At 38.2% G+C, this 18983-nt stretch overlaps 1 protein-coding gene across 6 annotated transcripts in view; it reads right to left on the reverse strand.

Moving 5' to 3' along the window:
• The window catches only part of plekhg4b (pleckstrin homology domain containing, family G (with RhoGef domain) member 4B), a 292650-nt gene that overhangs the window by 10597 nt on the left and 263070 nt on the right, over window positions 1–18983 (reverse strand). For all 6 annotated transcript variants that reach the window (XM_072283436.1, XM_072283437.1, XM_072283435.1 and 3 more), the window contains 10 exons: window positions 17808–17950; window positions 16166–16304; window positions 13976–14098; window positions 12842–13033; window positions 10455–11401; window positions 7830–8079; window positions 5877–5966; window positions 3903–4127; window positions 768–938; window positions 23–200 (listed from right to left, as the gene is read on the reverse strand). In XM_072283436.1, coding sequence (XP_072139537.1) covers window positions 23–200; window positions 768–938; window positions 3903–4127; window positions 5877–5966; window positions 7830–8079; window positions 10455–11401; window positions 12842–13033; window positions 13976–14098; window positions 16166–16304; window positions 17808–17950 — 2458 coding nt within the window. The remainder of the gene's footprint in view (window positions 1–22; window positions 201–767; window positions 939–3902; window positions 4128–5876; window positions 5967–7829; window positions 8080–10454; window positions 11402–12841; window positions 13034–13975; window positions 14099–16165; window positions 16305–17807; window positions 17951–18983) is intronic.

An 18983-nucleotide genomic window follows, 5' to 3' on the forward strand; every position in this document is an offset into this window, starting at 1 on the left:
ACAATAAAAAGGCCTGACCTACCTCGGTTTCTGAGGGCTTGCCGCCACAGGATTTTGCCTATAATACTTGTCCAAGTTAATTTGACTTCAGAAGAGCTGGCCTGAAAGATATAAGTGTCCTGAGATTTCCTTCTCCTGAACCAGATCTCGAAACGCAGCCCACTTTCTCCAACATTTTCAGTCATTCCAATCTCAGCAGTCTGAAATCAGCAAACAATTCTCAGCACCAAAAAAAAACTCTCACCAAACTTTATCATGCATTTCTTAAAACATAGTTCTGAAAATCTTTTATTTTAAACCAAGGATTAAAAACTTGAGAGTACACTGAAGGAAAATCTTATTTACACATCCTCATGCTTGAGGTTCAGCAATGTTTCAGTATTTAAATTTCTTCAGCTACTTTTCAAATTCCTCTATAGTTTTGCTCTGTTATGCTATATCCCTATGATACCCTCCAGTTCAGTAATAATCCAACATTTCTAAAATTTGTCAGTTTTAATCTATCTTGCATCACCAAAACACCAGCACTAACAACCATGATTTTGTCCACCAATCTAAAGTTCTGTAAGTTATTCCAAAATTTTTCTCTCCATCTACTTCTCACTACATTTCCAAAATGCTCATTTCTCCAGACATGTATTTTCTCATTAAGTTGTGCTAAGATCCCCAACTTTGGCTCAAAAGAAAAAAAAGTGATTGAAAGTTGTCAATGCAGGACTATATTCTATAATCTCACAACTGTTTAAAGTTAATCATTTATCCTTTACCTTAAATGACAGCTTGTAAACATAGATGTCATATCCTCCTTCAATTTTTTTTGTTTTGCTGAAGAGGATGAGGTCCTCAAAGAGGAAGATATGTCTCAGATATTTTTTGCGTCCACACCAAATGACAAATTCCTCCTGACACATAAGCTGTCCTTGTTCTTTGAGATTCACCTATAGGAAAAAAAAAACCAGAATTAAATAATAAAATCCATCTTTCAGATTAGACATTAGTCTGAAGTGACAACCACCCTCTTGACTGAAAATAATAATCCATGGCATTCATTATCATCATAACTTGTCACACCAGGCAGCCAGCCACTCTAGTGTTATTTGGTTGATGTTGAGCAGGTCACTGTCAGCTAAATCAGGTGAGAGTGGGCACTTGCGCAGAACGTGTTCAATATAATACTAAGTAATGGCATTACTTAGTATTATAGAATGGTTGCAGTATGAAGGGAGGTATTCAGTTCAAGTTTGTATGTACTCTGCGTAGGATCAATCTAGTGACTATTTTAGCCATCATGTGTGTCTTTCTGTTCTGATGTGTAACAAGTCATTGCATTTAGACCATTAGATATAGGAGCAGAATTAGGCCATCTGGCCTATCGAGTCTGCTGCACCATTTCATCATGGCTGATCCAATTTTACTTTCAGCCTCAATCTCCTGTACCCCTTCATGCCCTGACCAGTTAAGAATCTATCAACCCCTGCTTTAAATATACATGTATTTTTTTTTTTTTTAAAAAAAAATATATATATATATATATATATATATATTTAAATACACCTCCGCTTGGCCTCCACAGTTGCCTACGGCAATGAATTCTACAGATTCACCACTCTCTGGATAAAGAAATTCCTCTTCATCTCCATTCTAATAGGACAAGGTATTTCATGGGTTAGCACGCCTTGAAAAGCCTCAACCCTAAACACCAAGTTCATGCAAATTACAGAGTAAATGTACAAGATTTGCATTAATTAAAATGGATGTGGTAGGTGGAGCATAGAAACAGGTCTATTTGTTTCTACCTATTCCTGATTACTTAAGTGGGCCACACAACCATTTTTCCAGTTCTCTTCTTTTAGCCACATCAGTACTAACCTTTTCCTTTTGCCTTTTACACTGCCCATATGAACAGGTGCCTCTGCTATTTCTTTCCTTTCCCCTAACCCACTAGATCATACAATCTGTCCCTGAATTGAAACTCTACAACTCATGTGCTCGGTATTATTTATTTATTTGTGTTCAATTTGCCTTCTTTTGCACATTGCTTGTTTGTCAATCATCACTTATATATATAGTTTTCATAAATTTTATTGTATTTCTTTATTTTCCTGTGATTGCCTGCAAGAAAATAAATTTCAAGGTAATACATCTATGGTGATATATACATACTTCAAAAATAACTTTACTTCAAAATTACATCTTTAGTTTTTCTCCTGTCTCACATCATCTCTTCTCTGGCTCACCTTGTCCATGAAGTTCACCTCTTCCAACTAAATCGTTGACAATCTTCTTGAATCCCATATTAGTTGACAATGTCAACAGTTCACTTACAGGAAATACTGACACCCTTTATCAAATCATTATCGTTTGCCTCAGAACTAAAACAATTGTGGACCTCTTCCAGGAGCACACTACAGTCCTACCGAATTTCCCCCAAATCTAGATTATGCTGACATACTGTGTGTTAATGGTCTTTCCTGAAGCTCTGTGCTTGAAACACTCAATTAAGTTTCCTTTCCAGCCACAATCCTACATGATTGTGGCAAAGGGAGTCCATTGCCCTCTCATCCATCTGGACTAACATGGAATTTTTCCATGGCTCACCACTCTTCCTCCACCAGCTCCCATGTCTACCTATATGGCTCTGTTATTTTATCCAGCCATAGTCAAAGCATCTTCATTAGTAAGGCAGTCAAAGATTACGGGCAGAAGGCAGGAGAATAGGGTTGTGAGGAATAATAAATCAGCCATGATGGAATGGCAGAGCAGACTTGATGAACCATATGGCCTGATTCTATTCCTACATCTTGTGATCTAATATGCTGCAATAGGTTCTCTTCCCATTCAAAAGCCCGTGATGTTCCCAAAGATGTGCTTTTAGAACCTTTTAATTTATCATGCGCAAAACAGCACAAGCATAATCATCATTGTTCACGTTAACACTGACGCAATCCAGCTCCACATCATCACCACCTCTCTGTCCCTCCATATCATTTATTGAGGATGAGCTGAAATCATTCCCCAATTTAACACGGGGACGACCAAAGCCATCACAAAATTCATACTCCGACCGTTGGCTCCAGTCGGCTCTTCGCAGCTTAATGAAATCTTATATTAATGTATCAACAGAACCTTTGAGTGCATTGTGTGGATTGTAGAAACGGGGAGAATAATATTGTGCTATTTTCAGGCAGTTCAGTCCGCAAAAGCTTTGAAAGCTTTTCTTCCATCTGGAGAGCAAAATAATCAGGGTATTGAAATTGCCTTGATCTGCAATGTTTTGCTGACCTGGATAAGGCAACTAATCCAAATCCCTAGTCTTTATTTGTTGCAATATTCAGGCCATGTGCATCAGACTGGTAATTGGATTCTATCCAGCCGATGAATGGAGTTCAGTCCAGCAATCTGAGTAAATCAAAGGACTCTACCACTTAGTATCCTACTTGGATTTGAAAGCTGCATTCAGGTCACTTTGATCTTAGCAACACCATTAAAAGTAGAGAGGGCGAATCTGCAATTTTCAAACACCTTTCACAGCTTTGTGCTCCGTGGTGCTGTTTGAACTTCAGTCTCTGTGCACGAAAACACAGCAGTCAGTTTGTGCACAGGTGGCTGATACACAGTGAGTTAGAGATGCGTCAGCTTATTAGCATTTCTGGTGAGATTGGCTTCAAACAGAAGGGAGAGAATAGCAGCATGAAAATATTTACAGGGGTAAATGACTATCCTCAATCACCTGTTAATGACTCCAGGAACAGCTATGGCAAAATTCTCATTAACAGCTACTCTAACCATCACAATAAAGCTAAGCAGAAGTACCACTCAGATCCTGAAAGTAGTTTTGAATTGCCAAAGGCATTATTTCCAAATACAGTATTTAGTTTATGACAGCAGTATATTTCCCTTACATCACATCCACGAATGGCATCCATTGCCAGCAGGTCATTCCCATGTCGAAGCTGGAACTTAACCATTTCCTCAGCTGCTTGCAGATCATTGAGCTCCTGTTCCTGTGCTTTGCAGCACTCCTTGATCATATCTTTCAGCAGCAAAGCATATTTGCTCATCCGCTGGATGGGTTTCAAAAGGTAGGAAGCCAAGTCCATCTTATCACCAAGTGCCAGCTGCTTATTCTGCAGAAATATTGTATAGGATGGGTCAGTACACATCAGAGGAAAGGCTGCAGGCTTTTCATTCCTATGATATCTTCCAGCATTCAATGAGATCATGTCTGATCACCTCAAACCATTTATCGACTTTTAAACCATATCAGAACAAACCAAGTAGGAGCAGGATGTGGCCATTCAAGCCTTCAAACCTATCCTTCATTATCAGGGCTGAGTTCTTTTCTCTATCAGACCATGTGATCACAATGTCTCTTGACTCCTCTCATTTCCAAAATCCCCTCAATCTATGATTGGACTATGATCAACAAATGAATTTCCACAGCCTTCTGAAATTGAAATCCAAGGGCACTCAGTCCTAGGGTCTAGAGCAGCCTTTGATTTTGCGAGAGCTGCCTGCCTTGACCCTTACCTTTGACTCAAACTCCTAGGCTGAGGGGACTGTTATACTAGGACAGATTGACTGAACTCCAAGAAATACCAAACATGTATGCATAGTTAATCTCTCCTTATACAACAGTAGTCTCATCTGAGGCAATCATATCTTAAGTAACATGGCTAAAATGCACACCGTATTCCAGGTGGGGTCCCACCAAGCCCAGGAATACTCACAGAAAAATATTCTTTAAAAGTTAGACGAAAGTTCTAACTGCTTTCAGAGTTATTTGCTATAAGTTCAAGGCAGTTTAATGTTATTTGTGTACAAGATAAACAAGATTTCTTGGAATAACAAAATTGCTTTGCCGTAAGAAAGCTTCCCTGGGAAGGAACTAGACACATCGTCTCTAGAAGGATTTCCTCTTTCTTGGCCTCTGAAATGATCTCTTCAGAGGATTAAGTATATTCAAGGCTGAGACTAATCTGTTTTTGACAGTTCAATCATTATGTTAGTGTTCAGTGGAATAGGCTAATGGATGATCTGTATGTGTTCTTATTTTATCTTCTTGCATCTTCACTTGCCAGTTCAAAAATAATGTATTTTTTTCTGTTTGCAGTGATTGGGATCTTACTTTTTTCAACTGAGAGTAGACTAGTTATTAATTTGAAAAATTGTGTATTTTAAAATGCACAAGCAGATGTAAAAGGTCGGCAAATGGGATTAGGTCACAGAAATCCCATGATCCTATTGTTTAAGAGGTCCTAGGCAGGGGTTCCCACCCTTTTTTATGCCATGGCCCAATGCTATTAAACAAGGGATACATAGACCCCAGGTTTGGAACTCCTGCTAAAGGCTAAATAACCTACTCCAACCCTCTAGTCCAACTAACTTTTGCTAACTTCTTACTATTTTGCATATAAAGGTTTAGTTAACAAATTTTCCAAACCATCCCCAAAGAAACTTTGTACCATAATTGCTGCCTGAGGGAATGCAAAGTCAATTTGTCCAATATTACTCATGCATCCTGCACATTTTCTCAAAATACTGCCAGGGTTCTTTACCAACCAGCCGAGATGGCAGTTGAGATTTACACTGAATCTAAAGTGCATCATCTCCAAAGTTTCAGCATTCACTCAGTTCTGCACTGGAGTGCCACTCTGGAATATGTACCCAAAACATTGGAGTATATTTTGAATCCACAGGCTTTAATCTCAGATCAAGAGTGTTACCAATACTTCATGTATCAGCAGTATTTTCTTGCTGACAACACCAATTCCACATTTTATTCCAAAACAATACTTCAGGACATGCAAAATCATTTTATTAATTTATTTCTACAAAGAATTTTTAAAATTTATCTTAAAATACGTGCTACCTACTTTAAAGAAAGTGTTTCCGTGACTCGAGAGAAGATTGTCAGACCGTGGTTTGTTCATACTGTATAGCGCATACATCCCAAATTGCTCTTCCTGGATGAAAAAAGTAAACAAGTAAAACATTGTAAATGCTAACAAACATAAACAGTTATTGCAACATGGCTCCAAATAGATTAGACAAATCCACGTTTAAATCGCTGTCTCAGACTTGTAATCTACTCATCAAACTCTGCCATTGAATCTGCTCTTATTAATAAAGACCCCAAACCATGAAAGGCTGTTTTTAATTACTAATATTCTCTATAGTTATTGTGTTAAATAAGAAAGAGAGTACTTTGCTTTTTAACAGCTGCTCTCTAATGTTCACCATTTTATCTGGAGATAGTTAATGATCATGTAGTCATTTCTACTTTATACCCACAAAATTATGGCTTTTGATTCTACTGAAGTCAGTGGGCTGAATTCAAATGCTCAAAGTCCATTACTGTGATTGTTAACAATAAATAAAGCACCTTTTGTTCATAACCCCCAAAATAGTAGTGTAAGAGGAAACTAGAACCTTCCTAGAAGCTTAAGGATTGCAAAGGCAGAAATAAAATCTAAGCATAAAGTTTGCACCAGAATTGTCAATCAGAGCAAGATAAATACTTCAGCAAGAGAAGGCAGAGTAAAATTCATAAGATTCCCATACTTTCTCCCTTATGGATGAGGGTGGACGTGTCCAAGGATAAAAAGAAAGGCAGACAAGTTAGACTTGACCCACCTTGCTCCTGTCCCAGAGTACCTAAAATGCTCCCTCCCTGGATGCAGAATTTGGACACATTCTTGGCCCACAGTGAGCTCAGAATGCTTGATCAAACCAAGCACAGAGTGTGACAGAACTATCGATTCACAAAGGACACAGCATCTCTGGCAAGAACTATGTTTCTATCTGCTGCCCTTCTGCAAGGGTTCTGTTGGATTCTGGCTTATGTGATCTCCCAAAGGACATGCCCACAGTCTGCTGCTGACTCTAAGGTTGGGAACGCAGGAAACAGAAATGTAAGCAAGTATCATGGTACAGCTTCCTGGTCAGTGGAACCATCTGCTTGTGCTCAAATAGTTTAAGCCAGATAAGTTGATAGATTTCCTAATTCCTGTTATCCAGGTGTAAAGCAGGGACTAAATGGATCAATGGCACAGGATACAAAGGTGCCTAATATTTCAACACAAGTTGCTTCGACAAGAATCAGTCATCCAGTGACTACCTTTAGATATGTAAACGTTATCTGGGTCCTGGCCTTACCCGTCAGTGCTGCCCTCCCAAGTTCAAGCAGTGGAATGACAGGTTGGATTGTGTGCACCTGTACACTGCCAAGAAACAATACCATGTTTGCTGGACATCGTCACTCAGGGTCTTGGACGATATATGATTTTTTTTTGAGTGAATATGCTTCTTTGCTGGATATTTTGAATTATGTTGCTCACTATTTTTGAGTGTTTGATTGCTTTTTTGAACGTTTTTCACGCTTTTTTGAACGTTTTTCACCTTGGCCCCAGAGCAATGCTGTCTCATTCATCTGTATCTATGTAAGGTTTGAATGATAATTAAACTTAATTGGATTTGATCTGACTGTGCAACATTTAGATTATTACTTTATATCTTTTGCAAGTTGTAAGGAAATAGCAAGTATAATCAGAGATTATGGTGTAATAATCATTAATGCAAATGAAAAGCAAACTTCAATTTATTTAGGTTGGCTTTGTGATGCCTGGAGTGATAAAACAGATTGAAGACTAAGGAATGTGTAACTCCCTGAATATTGTTGTCAGAAAGGTTAATATTCCTTTTTTGCAAAATACCGGACATTGTACTCAATAGCGCTTGCCACCTGGCTTTTTACGTGTGTTTTATTTCTTCAGTTAATCACAAATTAACACGTTTAGGATAAGATGGAAATAAGAAATAAGACTTACATGTCTGAGGAAGCAATGGCTGACTTGAAGTGGACTGTTTGCACAGTGCTCAAGTTCCTTCAGAAAGTGCTGACTGTGAAAATCATACAGCTTTTCTAGATTCCCAAATATGATGTTACGCTTTCTACGCAGGTCTTGAGGCAGATCGATTCTTTCCATCTCTGGGAAGTAGTGCTCTACGATATATCCAAGGGACTTAACATACTCCCTCTCTGTGCTGATCATTTCTTCCATTATGTGCTGCAACTTGCTACAGGGAAGTAAAGGGCAGCCAGTTGGAAATTTTCTTAGCTGCTTTCATTACAGGAGCAAATGATCTCAGACATTTCTAGACATCTGTTCTGGTGAAATGTTAGATTTATGCTACTTGACCTCAAAATAGAATGAAGGTACAGATGGTATGAGTCTATTCCCTGGCAGATTGATCTGCCTTTACTGTGCAAAGTGCTATCAATTATCAATTATCAATATACAATATATACAAACTACTATGACCTAACAAATTCATACCAAGGTACCTACCACATCCCTCAATATTCAACATAAGAGAACATAAGTTACCCCAACTAATTTAATCAGTAACAAATACGACATTCTAATCTTCCATTAGCCGAAAAAAATACATCTTAGAATCTGGTATTATTAGGTGGAAACACATTCACTGTATTTACACTCTCTAACTTTAAAAAATACAACTTGCTTCTCATTGGCTATTCTTTTCTGGCAATAATGCATCCCAGTCAAATTTTCTTAGTCGGTTTAACTACTCTTTTCTAAACAACTTTCCAATAAATTTAACCCATTCAATGAAATATATCAAGGCAATAAACTATTTTCTAGCTAATAAAATGAATAATGCTTTAATTTACAATATAGTGAACAATTTGTTATTTTGATAAAATGTCAAGTTTGACTCCTTGTCCTTCTAACCGAATAATTAGTAGATATGATGATTCTTGGGTATGAATCCTGTTACTGTTTAATCATGTATAAATTGTGTCTCAATATTCATTTTTTCACTTTTAGGAAGAGCATTCTGCTGAAATTTGGGAACCTTGAGCACAAGGCTGGAACCTCAAATTTTGACTGAGTGAGAAATTATGTATTTCAACATAAAATCCCTCAATCCAAAAATTGTGAAGCGAAATATCTAACAAATTCCTGAGGAGATAAGTTTCACCAATCAAAAGCAATAATATTTAGGCATCCATCAATTCATGAAATCAATGCTTACAATCCACCATTCAATTTGTAACGTTTATTAAATAGTGTCAATGGGATGAGGGGTACTAACGTACAAGCTGTTTGTAGTAGCAGTAGTCAGGATACTGTTTCATTATGTTTTAGGCACAGACATTTCAACATAGGTTTGATATTGAAGTACATCATTACTCACACGATCAAGGCCCAAACTCAAGTTGCTTTCAAAATTCAGTAACATTGGTGTCAATGGAACAGTCTTTCAGAAGCTCATTTTAATGCATCATGATGATGACAATGAATCTTAATACATATATACTGCTGTACCAGTCTTTCTAAAGGGGAGATCTTGTTCTCACTGCTCAAAAAGACCACAAATACTGAGGTGGTTTAACTGAAGCTTTTTGACAATGAAAGGTGAAATTTTATGGGTTAAGAACATAAGCATTAACAGCCAAAGGTTGAGACCTTTCATCAAGTTCTGATGAAGGGTTTCAGCCTGCAGTGTCAGCTATTTATTCCGCTCCATAGATACTGTGTGGCCTGCTAAGTTCCTCCAGCATTCTGAGTGTGTAACTCTGGATTTCCAGCAGCTGCAGAATCTCTTGTGTTTAGTGCAAGGAGAGATGTTTAGCCTGTTATACCTGTTCCACATTCATGAGATCATGTCTGGTCTTTTACCTCCGCCCTATTTTTCTGCATTAATCTTGTTTTCCTTGATTCCCCTAATATTCAAAAAAATCTGGCTGTGTATTTCTTTATATAAAGCAATTTTATTTTTATTTTTAATGCTTCTTGCTAGTTACTGCAGTTCTATTTTCCCATTTCCTTTCAATTACTTGGCTGCCTTTATCTGAACTGCAAGATTTTCCTGTTCCTTGGCTTTTTTTTGTGGCATTTGGAGCTTTTTCCTTTGATCTAAAATTATCTATTTCTCTTATCAGCTGTGGTTAGACCATTTTTACTGTTGTGTTTTTGTGCCTTACAATATATTTTTATAAACAAGCTATTAATTCTTTAAGTGTTTCCTTTGCTCAATTCCTCCCATAACATTAAATGTAGTTTCCCTATGAACTATAGCCAATTCACAACACAACGTTAGGATTTGATTCATCTAGATTCATGTTGAATTAACTCACTGTGGATCTTTATATAAAGCTATAGTATATTCCTATCAAATTTCATTAAACACCTTAAAGCGACCAGGCTATTAATTAACCCATTCTCATTGCACATTGTCAAACAAAGATAATTCAACTGAACTGAGAGGTAGATCAGGAAAGATCTAGTTACGTTGTAGAACATCATTCAGATGTCAATCAAACTGCTCCAGTATGACATACTCTTCCTGTATCAATGCTTCATTCACAGTTGGCTTCAATATAAGATAAATTTAAGGTAATTAGAGAGCACTGCAATCATTACCTGCCTGTGTTCTTTGCTTCCTGTGCCTGTGGATGGTTTATCTTGGAAGATGCTGATAAGCTGTGCCTCCTAATCAACACAGGGCTTTTCAGCTCTGACCTGGGCCTTCGGTTTTTGTCAGCCACCACACTACTGACTACTTCCAGCCCTTTGATGTACACTCCAGTGTTACCATGCCTGCTGACCTCGGCTGAACCATTTTCTCTCTGCCGCAACTCAATGCCTTGAGTCTTCATGATTTTTTTCAAAGGGTGCTTCTTGTGCCTGGATCCCGGTGAGTGGGGGGGCTCCGAGTGGCAGGATGTGATGGAAGAGCTGTCCATGCAGCTGTCAATGTCTTTGAAGAAGAACTCGCCCTCTTGGAGCCTGCTACAAGCAGGTGCCGAGAATGGAGGGGTCGTGCTGAACTTATGCAAGGGTTCAACATCTTGGCAGAGCTCTTTGTAACCTGATGCAATGGAGCCATCCGTTGCCATGAAACCCTGGCTGTCTTCTTGCTGGTGTACCGTGTCGACAGGCCAGTCACCGTTCTGCAAAGCCTCGGCGGCTTTTGGAGTCGGAGATTCGCCAAGCTCATCTGATCCTTCCGTGTCAAATTCACCACTTGTCCTTGGTCCTTCGTCCTCTGAGTGAATAGATGCAGTGGTCACCAGGTTGTTGCTCTGCTTCTCCTGGATTCTGACTGCTGCGGACAACACCTCCTCCAAAAGTTGCTTGGTTTGTTGGCACTTCATCCACTGGATGTTCCACTGCTTCAGCTCCCGGGCACTGTCAAGCCTATGAACCATTTCATCCATTGCCTGAAAGTTTTCCGCATTGAACTTGGTGGCCTCCTGATGGTAGCTTTCTAAACTTTGGACTATGGCTGTGGTGTCCACCAAAGAGCTTTGCTCATTTAGTTTCACTTGTCTTAAATGATCATTGCAGTGCAAGACCCACTGATCCGCCTAAATAGAAAATTGAAAATGCCAGAGTTGAACTGATTTTAGTGACAGCAAACACTTATTTGTTTTGGATCATAAATCCATCAGAGCCAATTTACTTTTATAAGATAATCAGTTTCATTTACCTTTTATGAAAGCTTAAAAAGACATGTGTCAATAAAACAATAAATCAGATGTTCTAGAAGAGTACAAAACAGTCTTCCAAAAACAACAACATCAGTGGTAGAGAAATCATTTGAAACATGTTCTGAGGGACAGGATTAATTTGCACATTTAACATGGCAGGGTTGATTGGGGATGGTCAATGTGACTTTCTGAAAGGAAGAACCTGTCTGACTAATTTGATTTTTTTTTTCCAGGGAGGTCATTGGAGTCGATTAGTGTAGTGCGATTGATGCAGTTGACATGGACCTTAGTCAGGCCATTAACACAGAAAGCAGCTTCAAAAGATGAATGCTTGAGATCCAGAGCATTTTTACAAATTGGATCAAAAGTTGGCTGGGCGATGGGAGGCAGAATGAAATCATCATGTTCTGTTTTCATGACGACGAGCTCATGACCAGGGATTGGTGTGAGATTCTTGTTGCTATTTTTTTAAACTGCATTAACAATTTGGATTGGACTGTAGAAGTTATGATTAGTAAGTTTGCAAATGACATGAATATTGGTGCATTGTTGATCCAAGACAAGACAGGAAAGGAAATGGCACAAGTAAGTTAATCTGGGAAGATAAGAGTCAATGCATTTTGGAGGAACTAATAAAGCTAGGATATACACAAGGAATGGTAGGATCCAAGTAGTCCTGACAAAGTACTGATAAAGGGAGCACTGTTGATGTGCATATGCCAGGAACTTTGAAACCAGTAACCTAGAAATATAACAATAATGAAGGTATGCAGGGTAACTTTTCTTCAATAGCAAGCACACAGAATAAAGTACAAAGGTGATTATGGCACAACTGTATGAATAATTGGTTAGGCCACAGATGGAGCTGTATGTGTGGTTCTGTTTACCACACTATAAGGACAGTTAGGATTTCAGGAGAGGGTACAAGAAAGATTCACCGAGATCTTGCCCTGGGTGGAGTGCTTCAGCTAAGAAGAGACTGGACAAGCTGGGTTGATGTTCTTTAGTGTGCAGAAGGCTGAAGGAGGATCTGACTGAGGTATGTAGAAGTACGGAAGGCGAAAGTTGGGTAGGTAATAATCTTTTCCCCTTTCCAAGGGGAATAAGGGGAGGAGATTTAAAGTGGATTTGGGGAGAAAAGTTATGAAACACATTTGATCAAAACAGCAATTTTAAAAATATATGGATTAAAGCAAATAGCCACAAGCAAATAGGGAAATCACCAAACTAGACCAAATTGCCAATAAAATAGAGTAAATCAATATTCAAAATGAAGGAAACCAACATCAAATATGAGGAATAATATGAACCACTTACTGTCTCATAAAATTCATATAAATTAACTATGTTTTCCAAATCTGTTCTCTGCTTTTCTAGTTTACTGATGAAGTTACTCAGAAATTGCTTGAATTCCTTGACTGTTTCTTCCAAATGCAGCAATTCATTGTGTGATTCATTGTTCAGATGGCCAGCATCTTTAATCAGTTGCACCCCTCTTCTGTAATGTTGCTACAAACAACAAAGTTAAATTCACCCTTTGGGGAACTCCACCACTGATTAGACCCAGATTCATTTTGTCTAACAAAACTACAAAGTCCACTAAGATCAAAATAACATCTGCTCATTATTTAAACCCCCAAAGGACATTCTTCACTCATGTAAATCTGAAAAGGTTAGCCACAAGCCTAAGGCCACAGGTTCCTCAACTTAGTTAAGGATCACAAATTGGACAGTTACAGTTCTGCACCTTACTAGCACGGAACATTAGCTTCACAGCTGTAATTCATTCAGGTCAACTCTAGGGGACACAGCACTAAATTACACATTTATGTGGAAAACACTGGTACAAATATCAAAAATCTTGATATTGAGCTATTGCATCAGCAAGTATTCTAGGTCATTCTAGAGATGTTAGACCCCTTGAACCATGCTGTGCAGCATAACACTGAGAAATGCAATAGTATCCCTGATTTTCACTATGAAACTCTGTTAAATTTACTCAACTATTTCAAAGTTAGAGTAAGTAAAGTGCAAGAGGAAAATTGTTGAATAAGGAAACTTTTAATATTTCAATCTCATACACATATGTAAAGACTTTGTTGATAAAAGACAATGTGGCATCATTGTATCAATTTATTCCTAATACAAAGCTTTTTTTATTCTTTCAGTATTGGGAACATGTTTGCTTCCCTTTTGTTTTCTCATCTGAGATGAGATTCATCTACTGTGTCTTGAAAGTCCCTCTACAAATGGTTTCCTGAAGTAAATCAAGTCACAAGTAATCTTTCCACCCAGAATCAGATAATCTGAAGACTGAATAATAAACATAAAGGCACAATTGTCTGCATGAACTGTACTTTCAATCAGGGACAAGTGATCTGAATTTTAAACTAATGTACACCGCCTGCTTGATGTAATGTCTATCACACAGTAAATAAGTACAATGCTTACCATAGCCAGACCATAGAAGGCATTATACTCTTCCTGCTTTTGTTTCAATGATTCCAGAGAATGTGGCAAATAGTCCATTTGTACAAAGTGCTTTTCCCCCTCACTATCAGCCCAATGTTTTATCTGCAGGTAATAAGAGTATAGCAATTTACATTAGGATACACATTAATTATCCTCTCTATGCAACTCAATGCAATGACCACCAAGCAATATAATTAACATAGTGGATGGTGAATAAAGTTATTTATGATATGGCATTCATTAAATTGAATTGGCCCTTTTAAGACACAGTCAGGTTAGATTGCAAGCTAAGATACTAAAAGATATTTCGCAATTCAAACCGTTTCCTCTCGTAATTCAGCATGAGATCCAGGCAAGTTCTAGTGTAACACAGAACAATGGATCTATTGTCATACAGGCTACCACCAATCTAACAAAAGTAGAATAGCTGTGTTTAGCTAAATTATCAACTGGGAAAAATAAATCACAAAATCAATCAAGAATCAGCATTAGGGTGGTTTCCACAAGAAGCCAGAAGGAACTTACAGTACACCAGACAGAGATTTGGGGAGGGAACGCAAGCAGAACAGATATCAAATTAATAAATGAACAAGGGATGGCAAATAACCTCAAGGGCTGAAAATCTACCCACAATGGAGTTAATCAGTAGCAAGTTCTATGCACCCACAAAGAATGGCTTGTTGAGCTATATGCCAATGTTTACATCTGCAAAATGGTCATTCTAATAGGAAAGGTATTTTAGGCCGCAGCCTGAATTCTTTAAGTACGGCCCCATTCATCAGAAAATGCAAGTCATTTATGTAATTGCAGTAGTGATGTATACTTTCTCATTTTATGATCAGTGGAGGTGGATCTGCACACCTCTGGGCTCCTCCATCTGAACAGTCATGTATTACAGTGTGTTAATGATTGTCTTTGGAGAGGATCACTTAGATGGCCCAGAGGACTGTGATTTTGCAGGTTCCTCAGAAATGGATCTCTCTGTCAGTAATTCCCTTAATGCCTGTGCAAGCTGGGATACTGTAAATTAAAACTCCTGGTAGCCTCATTTTTCCTTTTGCTTCTACTGCTCTTCAAGCTCTCTCTCAAGATCCTCAGGCTCTATATCTTTTCGATGCTCTTCTGACGCCAGCTGTTGTGATCAGTATGTCAGGCTGTCCAGCATAAATAGACAATGAAGTCTCCACATTTAACTGGTCATTACTACAGGGTGCACTGGACTGATGCGAACAACAAAATCTCATCCCAAAAAGCCTCTTCAACTGCTTTCCTGTCACGAATGGCCCTTGTATTTACATTCAGCTGGAGCATACTGATGTAAATAGCCAGGAGAATAAAGCAAAGGCCTTGGCTTCCAAGGATCCATGCCTCTGGCAATGTTTTCATCTACAGAGGGTCAGCAATATGTTATTGCTTAACCACAACAAGCTGCACACTGAGGGAGTGTGGGAATTTTCCTCCATTGAGTTCAGTCAGCTCTGTCGATGCCGGTGGATTGTCATTGTATATCGTCATAAAAGAGGGTGAGGGATTTGGGAAATATTGTAGTTAATGCTAGAAGATATATAAGGCTTTAATGAGATCTGGAACTCGATTTCAAGTTTTAGAATCAGTACCTTAGGCGGGGTAAGCTTGCTTTGGGTGTGCTATAGTGAAGATTCAATTACTGAAATTTGGAAGACTGAGAGGTAACCTCATTGAAAGATATTAGATTCTGAGTAGGATTAACAATATAGATGTCCAGATGATTTTTTTTTAGCCTGGAAAATCATATTCTGGGGACATCAAATCAACATAAATGATTGACTATTCCTCTGATCCACTTATCTTTCACTAGCTCTTGCTCTAACCCTTCGCACAACCTTTTTTGTACTGACCTTGTCTGTCCATTTCCCTCCACAGATGCCGCCTGATTCACCGAGTTCCTCCAGCTCCTTTGTGTGTTGCTTAATACACGGAGAATCATATTTATTCAAAGCATGAAAACCTCTTAGAAGCCTCTCCCCAAAGAGCTGTTGTTGAGGTTATTCAAGGGTGAGCGAGATAAGGATTTTGATCACAAAGAAAATCGTGATATGAGGTTTGAATAAGAATTTCAATAGCCCCACACTTCTTACTGAATGGTGGCTTGGGTTCTTATATTCTTATGTTAAAGCCTCTCATTTTTACCTTGGTACTTTCTTCCTCAAATGTTCTCAATCCTAGAATGACTTGTAGATGTTGCAAGCACTCATTAGATAATTTGACCAATTTATGGACCTCTTCATCCACCTGATTGTAGAGCACTGTGACTGCATCCATTGCATTCCTGAAAACATTAGAAGAATGGACTTCAGTACTTACAAATGAGAAATACAAGCTCATTTGAAATCATTTTTAAATTCTGCAAACACTATGACTTCAAATATGATGATTGCAATGAGGTGAATCACTGAGATCCACAGAATTTAACAACTCTTTCGATAATGCAAAAGTCAGATTAATTAGGTTAAACTTCACTCAAAAAGATTTCTAAATACTCATTTACGTCACTGGTTTCCTGATCATAAGCCAAAGAGGTTGTGTAACTCTATGAAAACAAAGAAGCCTTCAACTCAGTCCCTCATCTGCATTGGATTAATTAATGGCATATGGATTGATAATACTCCTGGGTCTGGGAACAAGAAAAGAGTTAGCTTGGGACATAAAAACATACCTGGGAACCTAATTATTAATCAGCACATGAACAATAGAAAAGAAGTAAGAATCTATAAATCTGCTAATGTCCGAACATTGGAATCTTGTCCAAGGGTACATTAAGGACAAAATTCAGATTTGTCAAAGTTATGAAAAGATGACAGAAAATTGGCGGGAAATAAGTTTAATGTAAAATTGGGCAGAATGCATAACTCAGTCCATTGACTTCTGCTCTATACCTCTAATGGCAAATTGAACCCCAGTAAATCCCAAGCATTTCCTTTAATTGGAGATGCTGCATTGTCTCATTGTTGCACCAACCAATTCATTGATAATGTCAATAGCAAGATAAGGAATAAAACATTATCAGAGACAAATACTGTATAATAAAGGTTCTGATGAAGGATCAGTAACCTGAAATACTAACTCGGTTTCTTTCTTCACAGCTGCTGTCTGACCTGTTAGTAATTCCTTCATTTTCTGTTTTTCTTTCATATATGTAAATGTTTTAAGAGGTGATTAAAATGAAATGGAAAATAAAATGCATTTTCACAACTCAAAGCACTTCAGAATTTTAAGGAATAGTAAATATTATCACCATACACATGCAAGGAACATAGCAGCACATTTTCAGAGAGCAAATGTTATAATAACCAAATAATTTTCTTGGTTAAGTGAATGGGGTTGCAGGTTAAATACTGGCCAAGACACAGCGAGCAATTTCCTTTCTTCTCTAAAATAGTGCCACCTGAGAAAACAGATGGTTTGATGTCTCATTCAAAAGGCTGCTCTTCTCCTGATATAGACTGCCTTTGCACTGCACTAATTGTCAGGCTCAATCTTCTGAACACAAGTAAGGCTGGAATCTACAAGCACCCACCTCAGAAACAAGGGCACAACTTACTGAGCCACAATTGGCAACAACATCATAACATTTTCACAATACTGACTTTCAACAGCAGAATGCATTTGACAGAATTCATGACAGAAGAATGGCCTGAGTAGATCTGCATAACAAAAGTGTAATAAATATTATGAACTCTTTTTTTTACACAGCCAAAAAATATCCTTGTCCAAGACTTCACAATTTTTGGGAAGTTCCTTTGAAATGCATTGAAATTACTTATCATGGTACCTGTAATCGTCAGTGTCACAGAATTCATCTTTTCTAATCCTGGCAAGGACAGTCCCACCTTCCAGACGCAATCCTACCAGCCGGGTATCTTCCAGCACAGATTTCATTATTTTTGTGTGTTGATTGAGGAGCTCAATGGCTTCCTGTTGAAGGAAGATGCCAGATTAAACTGGAGTTTTTCTTACAGAATTCCCACATTCTGCATAACCCTTCGCAGGTACGCACAATAAAACACCACTTTCCCAAAAGATTGTATGGTAAAAAATTTGGTACAAACCTTCATCAATAGCATATTTTGCAAGTGTGCTGAAAGAGTATTCAATTGCACACTTCAAGATATTATTTGAGATAAGCATGTAACAGAATGGTATTTTCAGATCTATTGAATAGTAGCTGCAGAATTGATTTCATTGTATAGCCCCCTGAGAGGTCCTGTATAGGCATGATGGACTAAATAATCTTTCTGGGTATGTGGTTGGGCAACAAATTTCCATTTGCACTTCTTTGCAAGAGACAAAGACTTTTTCAAGCAGAGTGGTAGGCTTACCCAATGGTCGTGAAAGAACGTTATGAGATTGAGCAACTTATTGGCTGCTTGGATTGTGTTGGGCAGTCAATTATGCTACCATTAGAAGAATGAGCTACTACAGGAACACAAGTAAATAGGAGCAGGAGTAAGCCCCTCAAACATGTCCTTTCAATCAATTACATCATGGCGGAAATACCTCAAGGCTCATCTCATTTTCTGTTCCACACAGCCCTCAATTCTCTGATCTTTCAAAAATTGCTATGCTTTCTCTTTAAATACACTCAATGTTTTCACATCATATTTTCTCCGGCAGAGATTTCCAGAGATTTGCCAGCCTCTGTGAAGAGAAATTCCTACACACCCCAGTTTTAAATGACCACTCCCTTAAGTTGTAATGACATCCGCTCATTTGAGGCTCTCCCACTACTGGAAACATCACACTAACTTTCCAGTAATAGCTTCTTGGAAACAAATATGCATTGATGAGATCTGCTCTTATTCTTTTAAACAACAAGAGAAAATCAGTCAAACTTTTTAACAGTTTGTGACAGGACACCTCTCTCATTCAAAAAACTAGCCAAGGAAATTTCCTCTGGGTGGCCTCCAATACTAATATGTTCTTTTGAATTAAACAGTACACATTACTG

The sequence above is a fragment of the Mobula birostris genome, chromosome 19 (assembly GCF_030028105.1).
Source record: "Mobula birostris isolate sMobBir1 chromosome 19, sMobBir1.hap1, whole genome shotgun sequence".
Taxonomy (NCBI): domain Eukaryota; kingdom Metazoa; phylum Chordata; class Chondrichthyes; order Myliobatiformes; family Myliobatidae; genus Mobula; species Mobula birostris.